At 37.3% G+C, this 20,506-nt stretch overlaps 1 protein-coding gene across 1 annotated transcript in view; it reads right to left on the bottom strand.

The window, feature by feature from the left end:
- Nucleotides 1-19,057, bottom strand: part of sdk2a (sidekick cell adhesion molecule 2a) — an 82,601-nt gene extending 63,544 nt beyond the window's left edge. The window contains exons 1-11 of the mRNA XM_073829618.1: nucleotides 18,757-19,057; nucleotides 14,959-15,070; nucleotides 14,629-14,819; nucleotides 11,166-11,249; nucleotides 10,888-11,082; nucleotides 8,358-8,474; nucleotides 7,967-8,134; nucleotides 4,268-4,370; nucleotides 3,646-3,822; nucleotides 1,019-1,155; nucleotides 782-929 (exon numbers count right to left, since the gene is read on the bottom strand). Of these exons, the coding sequence (XP_073685719.1) occupies nucleotides 782-929; nucleotides 1,019-1,155; nucleotides 3,646-3,822; nucleotides 4,268-4,370; nucleotides 7,967-8,134; nucleotides 8,358-8,474; nucleotides 10,888-11,082; nucleotides 11,166-11,249; nucleotides 14,629-14,819; nucleotides 14,959-15,070; nucleotides 18,757-19,057 (1,733 nt within the window). The remainder of the gene's footprint in view (nucleotides 1-781; nucleotides 930-1,018; nucleotides 1,156-3,645; nucleotides 3,823-4,267; nucleotides 4,371-7,966; nucleotides 8,135-8,357; nucleotides 8,475-10,887; nucleotides 11,083-11,165; nucleotides 11,250-14,628; nucleotides 14,820-14,958; nucleotides 15,071-18,756) is intronic.
- Between the last annotated feature and the right edge of the window lie 1,449 nt (nucleotides 19,058-20,506).

A 20,506-nucleotide genomic window follows, 5' to 3' on the forward strand; every position in this document is an offset into this window, starting at 1 on the left:
TTGAAACATATGAAGTGCTTGTAATTATATTTCAGTACATCACAGAAACAACTGAAACAAAGATCTAAAAGCAGTTTAGCAGCAAACTTTGTGAAAACTAATATTTGTGTCATTCTCAATGACTGTACATTTTTCCTCACCGGCCTATTATGTTATATTTCATTTAACTTTGCCTCTAAATGGCATGTTATAACAAACTGAATTTTAATCGGTAGCTTTCGATGTCAGATAGATGGTCTTATCAATATCAAAGCAACTCGGGCTACCATAACACCTCAGCTGTGTCAAAGGCTGATCGCCTCCATGCCACGCCGCCTTGATGCTGTAATTAGTGCAAAAGGAGGCCCAACAAAGTACTGAGGACATAATACAGTCCATTAATGCATTTTTCAGAAGGCCAACATGTGTTTAAGATATTTTTTTTATTGGTCACATGAAATATTCTAATTTTGTGAAATACTGGATTTTTTTTGTCTTTAATCCATAATCATTAAAATTGAAACAAATTAAGGCTTGAAATATTTCACTTTGAGTGTAGTGAACTAATATAACATACAAATTTCACTTTTTGAAACAAATTATTGAAAAAAATGGACTTTCCCTTGATATTCAAATTTTTTGGCAAAAAACTGGCTAAATGAACACTTTCTTCCTTGAATGTATTTAGGACTTTAATAAACATTTTGTTAACAAAATCTTACAGTTTGACGTCTTATACTTCAGGCTTAGCAATGAGGAGAGAAAAGATGAAAGTTTCTTGCTTTCTGAGTAGCACACTCACCGCACTGTCTCCCTGCTGAACTGGCCCTTTCCCACGTCGTTGACGGCACACAGGCGGAACTGGTAAGAACGTGCTGGAATGAGGCCCCCGACGATCACGCTGGCGGCTTCCGGATCGATGTTGGCCAAGAGCACAGTCCAAGGCGCGTCTGTCACGAACAGAGACATTGACAATGGACTCCAGAGCTGAATGACGAGTGAAGAGTGACAGAAAAATACAGCGGGCCAGAAAACTCACTGTTCTCTGACACCTCCAGGATGTAACGGATGAGCGGGCTGTTCCCGTCAAAGGCCTGGGCCCAGGTCAGGTTGATGGTTCGTCTCTCTGAGCTGCTGAGGGTGGCGATGAGGTTCTCTGGAGCATGAGGCAACTGCCTGCAGAGAGGGAGAAAGAGCAAGAGGAAAGTAATAAAAACTGGGAATTAATAATTCACACTTTTTACAATAGTTTACCACTGCATTCTAATTTAATTTCAAATATACAGTGCATTGCAAAAATATTCATTTGTTCCATGTTGTCATGTTGCTGCCTTATGTTAACCTGCTTTAAATTACTTTTTTTCCACATCAGTTTATACTCCATACACAACTATGACAATGCAAAAACATAACTGTCACAGCTTCATGAATTTATTCAAAATAAAAACTGAAATAAGTACATTGCATAAGTATTCATACCCTTAACTCAGTACTTATCTGAAGCACCTTTACAACCTCAAGTCTTTTTGGGTATGACGTGACAACCTTTGCACATCAGCATTTGGCAATTATCTGCCATTCTTCACACCTTTTCACCTCTCAACCTCTGTCAGCTTGGATGACTGCTGGCAGACATTTTCAGTTTTCTTTAGAAATGTTTGATTGGGTTCAAGCCCAGGCTGTGGCTGGAGCACTCAAAGACTTTCACAGAATTGAATATAAGCCACTCTCGTTGAAAGGTGAACCTTCTGCGCAGTCTGAGGTTCTGAATGCTCTGGACTGGGTTTTCTCTCTAAAAGACTCTCTCTAAATTGTGCTGTGTTGAGCTTTTCTTTTACTCTGATGAGTCCCTCATGTCGCTTCAGCTGAAAAACAGCCCTACAGCATGAGGCTGCTACTTTACTTTTGGTATTGTACTCTCCAGGAGATGAGCAGTTCCTGGTTTCCTTCATGCATTATGCTTGGAATTGAGGTTGTTTCTCACCGTCTGAGGGTCCTTCAAGTGCTTTTGTGCAAATTCAAAGTGTGTTTTCTTGTGTTTCCACTGAGGAGAGGATTGAGTCTTACCACACCGCCATAAAGCCCAGATCGGCAGAGTGCTGCAGTGATGTTTGTTCTTCTGTAGCTTTCTTCTATCTCCACAAATGATCATGGAGCTCAACTAGAGTGACCATCAGGATCTTGGTCATCACTTTAAACAAAGCCTTTCTCAATCAATTGCTCAGTCTGGCCAGGAGACCACCTCTAGGAAGAGTCCTGGTTGTTTCAAACTTCTCCTATTATGGGTATTTAAGACGACATGCTTTTTTTTTTAACTTTTAATGCAGCTATTTTTTTTTTCAGAATTTCAGATATGTAGCTCGATCAAATCCTCTTTCTGATCTCTACAGGCTTGGTTTTTGCTCTGATATGCATTTTTAGCTGTTAGACCTTTTATTAAGAAGTGTGTGACTTTTCAAATCATACCCATTCAATTAAATTTGACACAGGTTAACTCTACTCAAAGTGAAGTAACATCTACAAGCAATATTTTTGCCCCTAAGCTAAATTTGTCCCAGATAAGGGTTTGAATACTTATGCAAGGGAATCATTTACATTTTTTAGTTGAATACATTTGCAAAGACTTTAAAAACTTTTTTTTTTTTGCTTTGTCATTATGGTGTATGGAGTGTAGATTGATGTTGAAAAAGAAATCATTTATTGCAGATTGACAACGTAACAAAAAAGGGGTATGAATACGTTCTTTTATCTTTGGTAGCTCACCAAGGCTGCATTTACTTGATAAAAAATACAGTAAAATCAGAAATATTGTGAAACAGTATTACAATAAAAAAAAAAAAAAACTGTTTTCTATTTAAATGTATCTAAAAAATATATGTATTCCTGTGCAAAGCTGAATTTTCAGCATCATTAGTCTTCAGTGTCATATAATCCTTCAGAAATCATTTGATTTAGCATTTTTTATCATTAGCAATGTTGAAAACTGTTGTCTAGCTGAATATTTTTGTTTTTAGAACCCTTGATGAATAGAATGCTGAAAAAAAGAAATCTTTGCAACAATATAAATGCCACTACTGTCACTTTCGACTAATCAAATGCAACTTATTGATCATAAACTTTTGAATGGTAGTGTACATATTTATATATTTACATATATTTATAAAACAAATTGTTATTATTTGTTTTTTGTTTTTTTTCTATTTTCCTAAGCTGCAGACAATTTGGCAATACAAATGTACAATTGTTTGTCATGTCAATAAAGCATACCAAATGATGCTGAGAGAGAGATAAACAGAGTTTTTATAATAAATATTGACTCTCTTGTTTATATAAATGTTGCCTTGACTGCTTCGCCAATTCACCATTATTTATGACGCAGATAAAAAATACAATGCACCTCTCTACTTGAAACAATGAAACATTGATAAAAAGGAGAGCAAGAGGGAGAGAAAAGGGAAAGCAGTATCTGGATGTTTGTTTACTATTCATTGTGCATTCTCAACAATCTATTGTCTCAGTTCTTTAAATCCCAATGGAAAAACAAAGCTCACAGATACAATCCAAAACGATGTCCGGGAGGAAGTGAAAACCAAGGGGAGAATGTAAATCTGTAAAGCGAAGGACACAGTGGGTAATTGGCTGGCCAAGAGCATCTTTGATGCGTACCTGACTCTCAGGTGAGCGTTGCGAGAATCATTTCCTCCCACAGAGGTGACCTTACAGGTGTAGGTCCCAATGTCTCCTGACCAGGTCTGAGTTATATGTAGGGTGCCGTTGGAGTCGAGACGCAAACGAGGGCTGGATTTCACATCGATAGGCGCTCCTCCTTTCTCCCAGATGTGCCTGTAAATAACAGAGGCCTATTTATGTATTCTTGTTCACATCAACAATACATGGCAAAGCTGTTTACTTAATGAATAAACACACATATGCACTCATACATACACATCAACTCTTCTTAATTGCAGCCACATCGTTTCCCCATTTAATCTCATCTGTCTTGCATTTAATTAAAGTCTCCATCTAAGTTATTGCTTTGTTTACATATTCATTCGTTTTCCCTGATCAAATGAATAACAGCAGCCCAGCAGGTGACAGTTAAATCAAGTCTTATGAGACCGAATGTAATAAACACACAGGACAGGAATGGAAGGAGCAAGCCAGCGTTGATCATTAGATGGAGCGTGAGATAAGGCAGGGTGTGACAGAAAGAGAGAGAGCAGGAAAGACAAAAGACGTTTAGACTGAGTTGACAACAAAAGCATGTTGAGGAGGGGGAAGGTCGTACCTGATGGTAACGCTGGGGTCGTGGGTCACTCCGCAGGTCATGGCTGCTTTTGTGCCCTTGATCACGCTCTGGTCCTGAGGTGGATTGGTGATTCGCGTTCGAGCTGCACACACAAATCACAGTGCCTTAGTACCTTAATCAATGGCATTGATTTACCCTTCCGGTTTCTGTTAGACGAGCAATAGCCTTCCTTTGTGAAAAAGAAGGGCATGGTTTTAGAACGAGTACTTTTTATGGAAATAATATATTTTAAAAGAACATACGTAAGTGTGAATTGAATGCAATGTCTGTTATATGCAATTCAGTGGAAATGTACTACGGTTTGAATTTATATTAAATGCAATTACCTGAGTGCTTTTGACCCACTTTAGTAAGCCATAAGTACATCTTAATATAAAATTTCATAACAGCTTTTATTGTTTTTCTCTTTGAAATATGGTAAAAGTGTACTGCTGACTGCACTGACTTGAATGTACTAACTAAAATATACTTTAATGTCATGCTAACTGAAACTTGTGAGTCATGCATTTAAATACATTTGTAATGAAACTTTTGTAATAATGAAGTTGAAATTTAGTACATTCAAACTACATTAACTTTAAATGTAATATTTAATTACATACTAAAGTGAAATGACAATGAAGTAATTTACATGCACTTTAGTATGTTAGTATGTAACACATCAAAATAAGTTAGTACTATTAAAACAAAATGTTTTAAAATTAACTTTAAAGTAAAACTTTATATTATACAGTGATACTTCTTAAAAGAATCATAGTTATGAAAGTTTTCTCTCTTTAAGTACACCTAAGTGTACTTAGGTTTTTTTCAATAATAATAAATTATCTTCAAGTAGTTTTTTTAAAATATACTTTTAAGTTCTGAATACACATTCAATACAATTAATTACACTTCTTTTTCCACAAGGGTTAGACAACGCTGGTTTTGAATGGCTGTCAAGGGAGAAACATGCTGCTATGGGTCAAGGATGTGACAAACCAATTTTCTGTCCTATTTATTAATTTTAAAAAATACATTAAAATTGTTCTCACACCTAAAATGACTTGAATACAGCTCTTGATGAGCATGTTTTTCATTTTTAAATGAAAATGTATTTTGATATTATTCTGGGGCATAAAGTCAAAAATTTAATCATGGTACAAATCTTGTAAAAAGATTAATTGAATGCCTCAATTAGATATGTAAAAAGAAAACATTTTTTAAAATTCTGTATAATCTTTTGAAACATTTATTCCAGAAAAAAAGAGCTATATTGCTTTTAAACATTTAGAAAAATGTCCACCAAAATAAAGTCATGCAACAAACACAACAAACTAAACAAAAGAACAAATCAAAACAAAATACAAAACAAAACAAAAACCAAATCCAACCAAAACAAAAGACAAACCAAAGCACAAAAAAATACAAATCAAAACAAAAAATAAAAAACAAACCCAACCGAAACAAAAATCAAACTAAAACACAAAACAAAACACAACAAATAACAAGACAAATCAAAACACAATACAAAATGAAAAAAACAACAACACAAAAAAGACAAAACAAAACAAAATACAAACCCAACTGAAACAAAAGACAAACCAACAGACAAACCAAAACACAAAACAAATAAAGACAATTCAAAACACAATACAAAATGAAACAAAATACAAACCCTACCAAAATAAAAGACAAACAAAAAAGACAAAACAAAAAACAAATCCAACCAAAAAAAAAGACAAAACAAAAGACAAAACTCAAACCAAACAAAAAAACAAACCAAAACAAATATCAAAACAAACAAAACCAAAGACAAACAAAACAAATAAAAAGACAATACAAAATTAAACAAAAAACAAACTAAAAAACACACAAAAAAAGACTAAACAAAAAACAAAACAAATCGAAAACAAAAGAAAAACCAACAGACAAAAACACAAACTAAAACAAAAACCAAACCAAAACACAACACAAAAAAGACAAATCAAATTAAAAAACAAAAAAAAAACAACGAAACAAAACAAACCAAAACACAAAACAAAAAACAAAACAAAAATACAAAATAAAACAAATCAAAACACAATACAAAATGAAACAAAAAACTAACTAAAACAAAATATAACCAAAAAAGATTAAACAAAAGACAAAACAAACCGAAACAAAAAACAACAACAGACAAAACAAAACCCAAAACAAAACAAAACACAAAACACAAAATACAAAACGAAACAAAAAAACCCAACCGAAACAAAATACAAACCAAAACACAAAACAAAAAACAAAACAAGACAAAACAAAACACAATACAAAATGAAACAAAAAACAAAACAAAACACAAAAAAGACAAAACAAAACAAAACAAAAACCAAACTGAAACAAAAGACAACCCAACAGACAAAAAAAATAAATAACAAAAGACAAATCAAAATACAATATAACTAAAACAAAACATAAACAAAAATGATTAAACAAAAGACAAAACAAACCGAAACAAAAAACAGACAACACAAAACAAAAACAAAAGCACAAAAAAATACAAAACGAAACAAAAAAAACCCAACTGAAACAAAATACAAACCAAAACACAAAACAAAAAACAAAAACAAACAAAACAAGACAAAACAAAACACAATACAAAATGAAATAAAAAAACATACCAAAACACAAAAAAGACAAAACAAAAAAACAAACCAAACTGAAACAAAATAGACAAACCAAAACACAAAACAAATAACAAAAGACAAATCAAAATACAATATAACTAAAACAAAACATAAACAAAAATGATTAAACAAAAAACAAAACAAACCGAAGCAAAAGAAAAACCAACAGACAAAACAAAACAAGCCAAAATAAAAGCCAAACCAAAAAAAAGACAACTCAAATCAAGACAAATCCAATCAAAAAACAAAAACAAACTGAAACAAAACACAAACCAAAACAGAAAAACTAATAACAAATGACAAATAAAAACACAATACAAAACAAAAACAAACCCAACCAAAACAAAAACTAAAAAAAGGCAAAACAAAAAACAAACCCAACCGAAACAAAAGACAAATCAAAACAAAACACAAAAGACAAAACAAAACATAAACCGAAACACAAAACAAAACAAAAACCAAATAAAAGACAAACCAAAAATAAAATGTGACATCATAAAGTAGATCCCTGCATGAAGTCTCTTTAAATTATCAGATCATTCGGCAAATGTTTTATGACAAATCAAGGTTATAGTTCCAGTTTGTAACTCCCCGTTTTATGATTAGGATGTATTCTGTATAGCCACATGTATTCAAGATGGAAAATGTCATTAATATTTCACTTCATGGTTAATCACATTTTAGTCATTATTATTCAAATTATATGTTTTCATATGGTTTTATACTATTTTTAACTAATACAAATACTTTAATAATATTTCTATTTTTCCTTTTCTTTTCCTTGTATCATAGACACTCTTATACTGCATATCACTGACCTAAAAAAAGATCCACTACAGTAGCAGCAACAATCTGGGCCATGTTAACCAGACAAACCTTGACTCCCTGATTAGGACACAGTGTAGGCGTAAAAAAAGCGAACAGTGGGTCACTTCTGACGCCGCTCAGACAGAACCTTATTAAACAGGTGGACAGAAGCTGGAACAGATATCACACGCTATATGACCACGCTATATGAGACCAGCCATGCACTCACCCCACACCACCAGATCGGCCGAGGCTTCATCAATGCCACGGGAGTTACTGGCCATGCAGGTGTAGGAACCAGCATCAGACAGGTGAGAGGGGCTGATCAGAAGACTGCCAGACTCCAGCAAAGTGAAACGCGGCAACTGCACCGAGCCGCTTGCCAGAACCCGATCAGCTGTGCAAAGATGAAGGGACGGCAAAGCACAAGGGAGAGAGAGAGAAAGAAATTAAAATGAAGATCAAACAGACAAGACAGTCCCCAGCTCATCAGAGGACTGTTGATTGGACACTTGATTTAGCTGACATCCCTAAGCTTGCAAAGATACATTAATGCTCGTAAGTCCATGAGACACTGATGAATATCTTTCTCTGAGAGAGATGACTGATTGGAGACTGACCTTTCTGCCATGTGATTGCGGGCCGTGGGGCCCCTGAGGTCTCACAGTGTAAAATGATGGACATGCCATCAATCACTGCGCTGTCAGAAGGGCCGGCCGTGATGTTTGGGGCGATACCTGTGGCAGAAAGAGAGGCTGGTGAGACACTTATTCACCCAAAAACATGCACACAAACACAGTAGAGACTTTGAATGGACTTCTTCTGTTGTCATATTTAGCTAATTACATTTTCTAACTCCTAAACCTCACAGAAAAAAGTATTTTTAGATTTTCCTGAAGACATTTAGTATGTTTATTAAGCCATTTTCATTTATTATCCTTGTAGACAGAAATTAAATTAGTATGGAATGATCCTGAATCACATTTTGGCATTGATTTAATCCAAGTCATCCACATATGTTCGGGTCCAGTTTTAGCTTCACCCTGGACACAAAATGTCTCTATTTAACAAGTGTAATTACTCAAAAACAAAAAAACAAAAACAAACAAACTTTAAAGTACATTACATTAAGCTTCCCTCTAGTCAGGGGTGCTGTGTTTTTCTCTCACCATGTCGCTCTGTGGGATACTCTCTGTTCCAGTAAAATAACAAAATAAAAAACAACCAAATATGCCTCATTTCTGAGAAACAGCTACTAATATGCAGAAGCAATTTTGCTTGGTTAAATAAAAGCTGTAAACACAGATGGGTTTTCAATTTGATATATGTGTGTATTTTTCTTTTAATTTATTTTTGTTTGTTTGTCAAAAGTTTGGAGGCAATAAGTTTTGTTTCTTGAAAGAGATTAATATTTTTCTCAGTAAGGATGCAGAAAATGTATCAAATGTGACAGTAAATGCATTTATAATGCTACAAAAGATTTCAATTGTAAATAAATGGTGTTCTTATGAATCATGTTTCCACAAAAAATATTACACAGCAACTCTGACAATAAGAAATGTTTCTTGAACATCATATCAGCATATTAAAATGATTTCTGGAGGATCATGTGACTGAAGACTGGAGTAATGACGCTGAAAATTCAGATTTGGATCACAGAAATAAATTACATTTAAAAAAAATTCAGATTAAAAACTGTTATTTTAAATTGTAATAATATTTCACAATATTACAGTTTCTGATTAAATAAATGCAGCCTTAAAGAGCATAAGATAAATATTTAAAAATAATTATATTTGGTACTGACCTGAATAAGATATTTCACATAAAGGATGTTTACATATAGTCCACAGGAAAGAAATAATAGTTGAATTTATAAAAATGGTCCCATTCAAAAGTTTACATACACTTGATTCTTAATACTGTGTTGCTACGTGAATAATCCACAGTTGTTTTTTTGGTTTAGTGATAGTAGTTCAAATAGTCCCTTGTCTGTCCTGAATGGTTAAACTGCCCGCTGTTCTTCAGAAAAATCCTTCAGGTCCCACAAATTCTTTGTATTTGAGCACAAAAATACTGAAAACGTTTACGAACGCTCACTGATGCATGCTTCAGTAAGAGAAACAGAGCTGGGGGGGTTAAAACTTTTTGAATTTGAAGATCAGGGTAAATTTAACTTATTTTGTCTTCTGGGAAACATGTAAGCATCTTCTGTAGCTTCTGAGGGGCAGTACTAAATGAAAAAATATATATAATTTAGACAAAATAAGAAAAAACCCTGGATCTTAAACCATTGTTTTTCCTTCTGCATCAGTGAGTGTTTAAACCTTGTGTAAAAGTTGCATATGAGTCCCTCAGTTGTCCTCAGTGTGAAAAGATAAATCAACAACTATCACTATACAAAAAGCTGTGGATCATTCAGGTAACAACACAGTATTAAGAGTCAAGTGTATGTAAACTTTTGAATAGGGCCATTTTTATAAATGTATTTTATGTGAAATATCTTATTCAGGTCAGTGCTAATTAAAATAATTAACATTTTGCAAGGTGTATGAAAACTTTTGACCTCAAATGTGTGTGTGTGTGTGTATATATATATATATATATATATATATATATATATATAAAACACACTTGGTTCTCTAACAGGGGACATACAATACACTTCTATTTGTTTTATAATTATGAAATGAGAAATATTTGTCTTTTACATTTTTCATAAATATTGTTGTCAGGTTTTGTCAGACTTATCTCACATCTAACGTAAAATTGTAATGTACACACATACACACACATGCATTCCAGGGCATCTAAATGTGAAAATATACGAGCCGTTGCTTCCTAACTTGACTGAATCATCAAAGCTGTCTTTTCCAAGCTGTCTATTATGCATTAAATAAATGGTGGACATAATAAAGACCTGTCCAGCGCAGACAAAACAACCATTATTCTTACTATCTCTCCCTCTTAAACTTGGAATAATCACTCGTCGTAATCTTTCCTTCTTTCTTAAAGTAAAAGCTGCTGATAAGTCACAGGCTTTATAAAATGACACATCTGACAGGAGATAAGGAAGAAGATGAATGTAGAGGAGAATTGTAATAAATGAAGACAGAGTTATTGACAGGCCCAGATGGTGCTTTGACGTACTGGTGACAGCGAGGTACGTGTTCGTCTGGATCTCTCCCGCTAAGTTGCGAGCGAAGCACTGGAACATTCCGGTGTCGTCCGGGAGCAGGCCATTTATCTGCAGACTGCCGCCCACCAGGACTCTGTAACGAGGTGTCTTCACGGGGCTTATGGGTACGGCATCCTTATACCACACTATATCTGGCTGAGGAACACCTGCAGGGGCATAGGAAGAGGAGTGTTACCTAACACATCCACACTCTCTCTCTCACACACACGGCAGAGGCGCACAAACTCACCGCGAGCTTGGCATGGGATGTCTACCACCTTCTCCATCTCAGCAGTAATGTGTCTGTCGGGCTCCTTCACAAACTGAGGATGTTCTGCACAGAGTTCAGTTGAGTCAGTCGTAAGAGTACTTGATCGAACTGAACTAAAACATGCAAAAACACTGAGATATAGAGAATGCACAAGGCCTTCAGAAAGTGTTCACCTTATCTATTGTACTTCATTTTTGTTGCAGAATATAAGAAATCTTGCAGGTTTTTTTTAAGAGTGGCTGTCAAAAATCATTATAGCATTCAATTCTTTTTTTTTTTTTATAGCATTCACTTCTTTTTTTTGTATAGTGGAGTGTTTAATTATCTGATATCATAGATCACACTAGATATAATAATGATGTGCAGAAGCGTCATGCTCATTCAAACTAAAAAGGCACTTGTGCACATTTGTACCCTTAATAATTTAGTATTGTGTCAGTTAAAGGAGTAGTTCACTTCCATTTACAGATAATTCACTCACCCCCTTGTCATCCAAAATGTTCATGTCTTTCTTTCTTCAGTCGATAAGAAATTATGTTTCTCGAGAAAAACATTTCAACATTTCAGGACTTCTCTCCATATAGTGGACTTCAATGGTGCCCACGAGTTCTTCCAAAATGCAGTTTAAATGCAGCTTCAAAGGGCTCTAAATGATCCCAGCCAAAGAAGAAGGGTCTTATCTAGTAAAACAATTGGTTATTTTCTAAAAAAAAAAAAAATATTTACTTTTTACAATTTAAATTTACAATTTATAACTTCAAAATCGCCCTACATTGCTGCAGAAGTACCGACCCAGTGTTTACAAAGTGAACATGCAAAAGAGGTCAAACACCCTTTACCAAAAAAAAAAAAGGTAAAACAGCGATGTAGGACGATTTTGAAGTTGAAGAACAAAATGAGATGAGTTTTTTGACATAACCTAACTGTATTGACCCAGATTACACAGACTATGCATGTGCATCGCAGAGATGAGACAAGACGAGCATTTGAGCCTACAAAGTATATAAATTGTCAATTTGTTTCAAAATTGATAGATCGTTTCGCTAGACAAGACCCTTCTTCTTCAGCTGGGATCATTTAGAGCCCTTTGAAGCTGCATTTAAATGCATTTTGGAAGTTCAAACTCGGGGGCACCATTGAAGTCCACTATATGGAGATAATTCCTGAAATGTTTTCCTCAAGAAACATAATTTCTTTACGACTAAAGAAAGAAAGACATGAACATCTTGGATGACAATGAGGGGAGTAAATTATCTGTAAAGTTTTGTTCTGGAAGTGAACTAATCCTTTAAAGGACCAATATGTATGATTTTTTGATTAAAATATCAAAAAACCACTAGAAGGGTGCTTTATATTTTGCTGACTTGTGTGCTTACATTATATTAAATGTTTCAAAGAATGGTTAAATCCAGAGAAATTAGCAGTTTTAACTAGTGGCCCATCTCTTGTTATTGGGTTGTCAATGATATTATACACCCTTGATTTCCAGTTATATTTTGCAGAAAACATAGAAACACCATGGAAAAGACTTTAATGTGTTATGCGTTTTATCAAACAGAACTTTCAACACACTCAAATGTGTCTAAGATGATAAAAAAATGCTGCTTTACCCTACATAAGCATAACCAGATGAAGCGGAAGCAGTCGACTGTGGCAAATAGGGATGTAATGGTATCAAAAAATCTAAAATACATTGCATGGGTCAAAATTTTAGATTTTTCTTTTATGCCAAAAATCATTATGAATTTCAGTAAAGATCATGTTCCATGAAGATTTTTTGTAAAATTCCTACTGTGAATATATCAAAATGTAATTTTTGATTTGTAAAATGCATTGTTAAGAACCTAATTTGGAGAACTTTAAAGGTGATTTTCTCAGTATTTTGATTTTTTTTGCACCCTCAGAGTCCTGATTTTCAAATAGATGTATCTCGGTCAAATATTGTTCTATCCTAACAAACTATGCATCAATAGAAAGCTTATTTATTGAGCTTTCATATGATGTATAAATCTCAGTTTTGTAAAATTTAACCTTATGACTGGTTTTGTGGTCCAGGGTCACATATTAGAATGATTTCTGAAGGATCATGTGACACTGAAGACTGCAGTAATGATGTTAAAAAAATCAGGTTTCAATCACAGAAATAAATTACATCTTAACGTATATTCAAATAGAAAGCAGTTGTTTTAAATAGTAATAAAAATGTCACAATATTACTGTTTTTACTGCATTTTTGATCAAACAAATTCAACCTTGGGAAGCATAAGAGACTTCTTTTTGAATAGTTGTATATTTTACTTTAGGATTGAACCCTTAAACAAACATTTTTCCTCTTCATACTCATAAGAAAGAGTGCAACAAACAGCAATAAAGATCAGCCCTGCACTTCTTAAGACCCAGGAGCTGTTTGTAGAACTTCAAGACGAAGTTACTGTGTGGAAAACACCTGGACAAGTTTATAAAAAGACTGGCAAGCTTAAAATCTTCCTTTCGGCACCATGAAGCCCATCAAAACAAAAGGGAATAAACACAGCACAACCCAGACAGCCTTAGGATTAAGCTATCTCAACAAACTGAGCAACTGGACCAGGATACCTCTCAGAGAATGAACGTAGAGTAGTAACCAAAAAACAGCAGCAGTGCGAGGATCTAATACTGTTCAGACATCAAAAATCCTTCCTAGAAGGAAGACCCTTGCCAAGATTCACTCAGAGTTTGCTCAAATCCAAATGAGAAAACATGAAACCTTTTGGAGGAACATCTTGTGCCTAAACTTGAGCTATGTGAGGCTTGAAAGGAAAGCACTGTCTTTGGTCCAACACCCAAGTAATACCATCCTTACCATCGTTCATAATAATAGTGTCTTTCAGGCGAAGAAGCAGTTGGCATCAAAAGCAACATGGATAGATCCAAAAACACGCAAATCCTTGAGAGAACCTGATTCAGTCTGCCAGATATCTAGGTTTTGTTCAACTGCGTATTTTCAGAACAACGAGCAAAAGCACACAGCACTAAAGGATAAAAGAAGGTTAATATTTTGCAATGACCCAGCAAGAACTTTGACTCGAATCCAATTGAAATCTGTTGTAAGACTTAAAATTGCAATCCTCAGACACTCTCCATTTAATTCGGGTAGAGTTGGAACATATTTGCATGGTAAATGGTCGGAAATTAAACAAAGTAAATGTGCAAGGCTCGAAGAGACATACTCAAGGCTGTAATTGCTGCAAGAGCGTTAGTATTTACTTTAAGAGATGAATACTTTCATAAATGACGCTTTCATCTTAGAGAAATGAAGGTTCTTGAATGATTTTTTTTTTTTGGCGTGCCTGTGTGTTGACATTTTTGAAGATTAAAAGGGGAAAAAATGAAGCACTGTGATGAATGCTTTCTCTACAAGGCACAAACACAATTTTGACAAGAAGGAGCAACATGAGGTTACCCAGGACGTGCAAATACGCTCCAGCACTGACAGAGGGGGCGCTACTGCTCCGAAGGGAGGCTTCGCATTCATAGTAGCCGCTGTCGCTGACCAGGGGACCGCTGATGGTCAGACGGCGGCCAAAGTCCCGGAGGCCTCGGTTTACCAGCACTCCATTTTTCCGCCATGTAATGCTGAGCTTAATGAGAGGCCTGGAGGTAGAGCGAGAGAAATACGGATAAACACAAGCAGGGAATGAGAGATACGAGTGGCCTGAAGGAAACAAATAAACAGAATTGAGTTTTAATAGTTTGATAGAGGTCATTTTGAGTGCTGCTTGTGTACACAAACCTTGCATTGGCCACACACTCCAGTGTGACTTCAAACGTGCCAACCATCACACTGGTGTTCTTTGGCGGGATTATAATAGAGGGAGCGATGGGGTCTGCTGGGCCGCCAACGTCTAAAGAGAAGAAGAAGCACACAGGCAAGAAAATTACAAATGAGATCTCTACAGTTTCTCCTAAATTGGTTGGTCTTGCTGTCTGTAATGGTGCAAGATGGAACTCAAGCTGTAAATTGGCTTCCTGGGCTACTCAAATACTGAATATTTAATAGAAATGAATAGAAATAGTTGTTTATATACAGTACTGTCCAAAAGTTTGAAGTCAGGAAGTTTTTTAAGGAATTAAACTTTTATTCAGCATGGATGCATTAAAATGATCAAAAGCGATAGTAAAGACATTTGGAATGCTATTAACGATTTTTGTTTCAAACAAATTCTGTTCTCTTGAACTTTCTATTCATCAAAAGAGCTTCTATTCATCAAATCAGTATATTATAATGATTTCTAAAGGACCATGTGAGCTGAAGCCTGGAGTAATGATGCTGAAAATTCTGAAAAAAAGGAATAAATTATATTTGAAAATATATTGCATTTGTAATAAAATGTAACATTTTAATCAAATACACACAGCCTTGGTGAACATAAGAGCCTTCTTTTAAAAATGTAATTGTTGATTGACAGCCTCAGAATTTGTTTACAGCTGCAAGTGAGCTTGTTTATTATCTTCATCATGATTATCAGTGTGTTATTCTGTACAAAGTCTTTTGCGAATCAACTGACGACGAATAAAAACAAGTCCCAACCTGGATTTCCCTCGGTTTAAATCCTGTTTTTGCTGTGAAACATGTGAAAGTATTGAAGTAAAATGGATTACCAAAAGCGTTTCACAGTGAATTTAAATGAAGTGCAAAGGACGACTTTGCTGTGTTCTCTCGCTTATGAGATTTTTCTTCTGAGGAAAAACACCTTAATAATCTCCCATGTGTCTTTCAAAACAATATCACAAAAAAATTAACAAAGCAAGAGATTTCAGTATGATCTCATAAACATTTCTCATCAAAATACATTCAAGGCTTTACTAATAGGCATGTCGCAATATACCGGTATTGATGATAATCGTTATATTTAAATAATGAAATATCGTTATCATGTTAATTACACTCTTAAAAATACCAAATACTGCTTCACAATACCATAGAAGAAACTTTTTCGTCTAAATGGTTCCATAAAGAACCTTTAAAATCTGTTTCACAAAAGGTTCTTTGTGGTGAAATAAGGTTCTTCAGATTAAAAAAGGTAAGAAAGATAGGTTCTTTAAAGAACCTTTGACTGAATGGTTCTTTGTGGGACCAAAAATGGTTCTTCTATGGCATCGCTGTGAAGAACCTTTTAAAGTACCTTTATTTTTAAGAATGTAGGACTGTTGCAATATACCGATATTGGTGATATTTGAAAATAAATAGTACACATATATGACACATTATAATCTAGTGCCAGGGCTATTATGGAGTTCATTCATACTCAACACCAGAGGGCACACCCTCGCAGAGAGTCCACAAGCGAGGCTCATGGGAGTAATAAAACAAATGACTTTCCAGGAAATCCCTAATATGAACAAAGACACCCAGCTGTCACTGTAGCAAAATAAAACGCAGAAAGAAATGCCCCTAAACCGAACAAAACCTGCATATTTTGCTGATTATTGCAACTGAAAATGGTCAATTATTGTCATGTTTTCAGCTGTAATAATCGGTCAGACTGGGAAAAATATTTGGAGTACTATACACTGACAAAAGTTATAACAAATAAAGGAGAAGAGTGCAAAAAACTGTCTGAGGAACAAAAGGCGTTTGTGGTTGGCCAAAGTAAACCAGGATTTCCAGGGCAAGAATCTTGACAACATTTGTGTTTGTTCTTATCATTTCTGGTCAAGTATGTGAAATATTAGGCTAATATCCTAATTAATACTGCTCGTATGTCTCTTTACCACCTATTAACTTTAGTTTGTCAAAATATTGAGCACTTTCCTGCTTACTAAGTCCTTCTCTATATGATTTAACAGCTTCCACAAGATTTTTCCATGGTTTAGACAGCAGAAATGAGCAGAACAACGTATTCAGTAGTACATTAACCGTGCAATCCATGCTGTTGTTTACATCTGAGTTTTGCGAATATGGCCGCACATCCGGGTAACTGACCAAATCGTGATGTAATTGGTGTAACCTCTATAGAATACTATAAAATAATAATCAGTTCATAGAAAGAAGTTATTTCAAACAGTCAATCAATGCTAAAACGTCTCAGGTTACGTATGTAACCCTAGTTCCCCGAAGGGAACGAGACGCTGTGTCGAAACGCTTTGGGAACGCCTCCAGCGTGACCACGCCCTGAATCACGTGTGTAATCAGTCCAATGGAATCGCGAGACGTCACGTACGTGATGACGTCACCGACCAGGAAGCTTAAAAGCATGTACGGTGAGAGCAGCGCTAGCTTTCTGGAAACAGCAAGCGCCGCAGGGATGCCGGAAGTATGGCCTCGAGACGCAGCATCTCGTTCCCTTCAGGGAACTAGGGTTACGTACGTAACCTGAGACTAGGGGTGGGAGGATACAGGTAACTCACGATTCAATTCTGTGACGATATGTGGCCCACGATATCGATAATATCACGATTCGCAATATCTATGATATTCAATATATTGGAAGAAATTTCATCAACGATATATCACGATATATGTGACTGAAAAAGAACAAAATACCCATAATAAGGAAATCTTAAGCATTTATTAATGCCAACATTTTCAACACTGTGCAAAGAAATATGTATTTGCATAATAACTCACTGCCTCCTGGTCTTAAATGTAAACGCTGTACAGCTACACAGATAAAAGTGCCTGAACATTAAAAAAACAACATGAACATTAACTAACATGTGTAAACCGTGATACTGAAACGTCAGTAGTAAGTTACTGTAAAGTGCTTTATGTTAACCTGGACAGTGGTCACATCAAGGCATATTCTTCTTGAGGAACACTAACGCCTGTTTCACACATACTCCGTCTGCAGTGCGTATGCAGTCCGTGTGCGATGCAGAAGCAGCACGGACTCGTTTTGCTTTCACACAGAACACGTTTTATAAACAACGTATTATTCAATGCACTTGAATGCACTTGCACACCGCTTCTGGGATGTACTGCCGGACAGCAACCGCGTGCAGTGTGAACGCTCTAATCCGTTAACATGGGTGCGGAAAAAAATACTCAACGCATACGCACTGCAGACGGAGTATGTGTGAAACAGGCGTGACTGATCAGCATGCTCAACTAGCGGGTGCGTCTTTGTTTGGTTTTCGTTATTTTCCGCCATTTTTCTCACTTCTCTTTTTCTGCGCTTCTTCTCTGTTGTTGTTAGATAGCTTGTGTTCTTCACTGGCCGCTGCTTCTGCCACTTTACCCCTATTTACTCGAACAGCGCCCCCCGCAAACAGAATGGTAGATATTGGGTAGTGACAGTGACACTGACGACGGGTAAATTAATCATTTTGTGTTGTAATAAAATATCGATATTGGCCGTTAGTGTATCGATTATATAATATATTGCAATATCGATTTTTTTTCCCACCCCTACCTGAGACGTTCCCTTACAGGTAACTTACGCTGCGTCGAAACGCTTTGGGAACGAGAATGCCCACATCGCCATACTGAGGATGTCCCTGCCGTATTAGGGCGAGAGGACGAAGGAGCCAGGAGCGGCTGGAAGATCTAGGCCATAGAACCTAGTGAAAGTAAGGGGCGTGGACCAACCCGCAGCGTTGCAGATATCTTGAATCGAAAGGCCCGAAAGAAGGGCTTTAGAGGCAGACATTCCACGAGTCAAGTGAGCCTTGACTCCCAATGGTGAGGGGAGACCAGAGGACTCGTACGAAAGGGAAATGGCATCCACATTCCACCGGCTTAAGGAAGGCTTGGCAGCAGGACGGCCTCTCCTCGAAGGGCCGTAACAGACCAGAAGTTGGTCAGCCTTCCTCCACAGGGCAGTTCTGTGGACAGTTCTGTAGCTATCACTTCTCTTAAGAGGGTTGGGGACCTTGGGGAGGTATCCCATTCTGGGATACAGAAAAGCTTTGGCCATGCCAGGCGCGAATTAAAGAAACGGAGGAGCCACTGAGAGGGCTTGAAGGTCCCCAACCCTCTTAAGAGAAGTGATAGCTAAAAGCAAAGCAAAGCAAAGTCTTAAGAGTAAGAAGACGATCAGAGATCTCTTCCAAAGGTTCGAAAGGAGGCTTAGAAAAAGCCTCAAGCACCACAGCCAAGTCCCAAGTAGGGACACAAGAGCGTACTGGAAGCCTCAACCTCAGCACACCGCGGAGGAAACGTGTAACTAATGGGTGTCTTCCCACTGAAATGCCACCAAGAGGGGCGTGGTAAGCAGCTATGGCCGCCACGTAGACCTTCAGGGTGGAGTGGGTTAACCCGGCAGAGAGACGGCCTGTAAGAACTCCAGCACTGTACCAACTGGGCAGTTAACTGGGTCAAACTGGCGGTCTCCGCACCAAGAAGTGAAGAGTCTCCACTTCAAGGCGTACAGTTTCCTCGTGGAGGGAGCTCTGGACTGGAGGATGGTCTCAACAACCTTGGTTGAGAGACCGGAGGCTATGAGCTGTGCCCCCTCAGGGGCCACACCCATAACTTCCATAGCTCCGGGCGGGGGTGGAGAATGTGACCTCCCGCCTGTGAGAGGAGATCCCTCCTGACTGGAATCTCCCAGGGAAATCAGGTCCGAGAACCATACTCGGCCCGGCCAGTACGGGGCGACTAAAAGAAGTCGGACCCCGTCCCGGCGCACTCTCGCCAGAACTCCCGGGAGTAGAGCGATCGGGGGGGAAGGCGTACAGACGTAGCCTCGGCCACATCCCCGGTGAGGTATGCGTCCGTCGCAAGCGAGACGCGGCGACAAGGAGCTCCCAACACCGGGCCCAGATTCAGAAACCAAGGTTTCCTCCACATGTCTAAGGCACAAAAGCATCGCCGCATGACCTTGATCATTCGAAGCGGGTTTCCCCTCGGGAGAACCCCTTGGTTTTGAGCCACCACTCTAGGGGTCTCATGTACAGCAGGCCAAAGGGAATTACGTTGGACGCAGCTGCCATCAGAACCGGCAGTTTCTGGAACCGCTTTATAGTGAGTGACCGGCCTTCTCTCACTCTTGCGACCTCTGTGAGGATTGAGTCTACACGAGCAGGAGACAGACGTGCCTGCATCGTGGACAAATCCCACACAACACCCAGATAAGTGGTTCTCTGAGATGGAGAAAGCACACTTTTCTTGGTGTTTAGTCTTAACCCCAGCTCTTTCATGTGTGACAGAACAACATCTCGATGTTGAACCGCCATCCGCTCGGGCTGAGCCAAAATCAGCCAGTCGTTGATATAGTTGAGTATGCGGATGCCCTGGAGCCGCAACGGAGCCAGAGCTGCATCCACACACTTCGTGAAAGTGTGGGGTGCAAGGCCGAAAGGAAGAACCCGATATTGGTATGCTTCGCCCCTGAAAG

This window comes from Garra rufa, chromosome 1 (assembly GCF_049309525.1).
Source record: "Garra rufa chromosome 1, GarRuf1.0, whole genome shotgun sequence".
In the NCBI taxonomy this organism is placed as follows: Eukaryota; Metazoa; Chordata; class Actinopteri; order Cypriniformes; family Cyprinidae; genus Garra; species Garra rufa.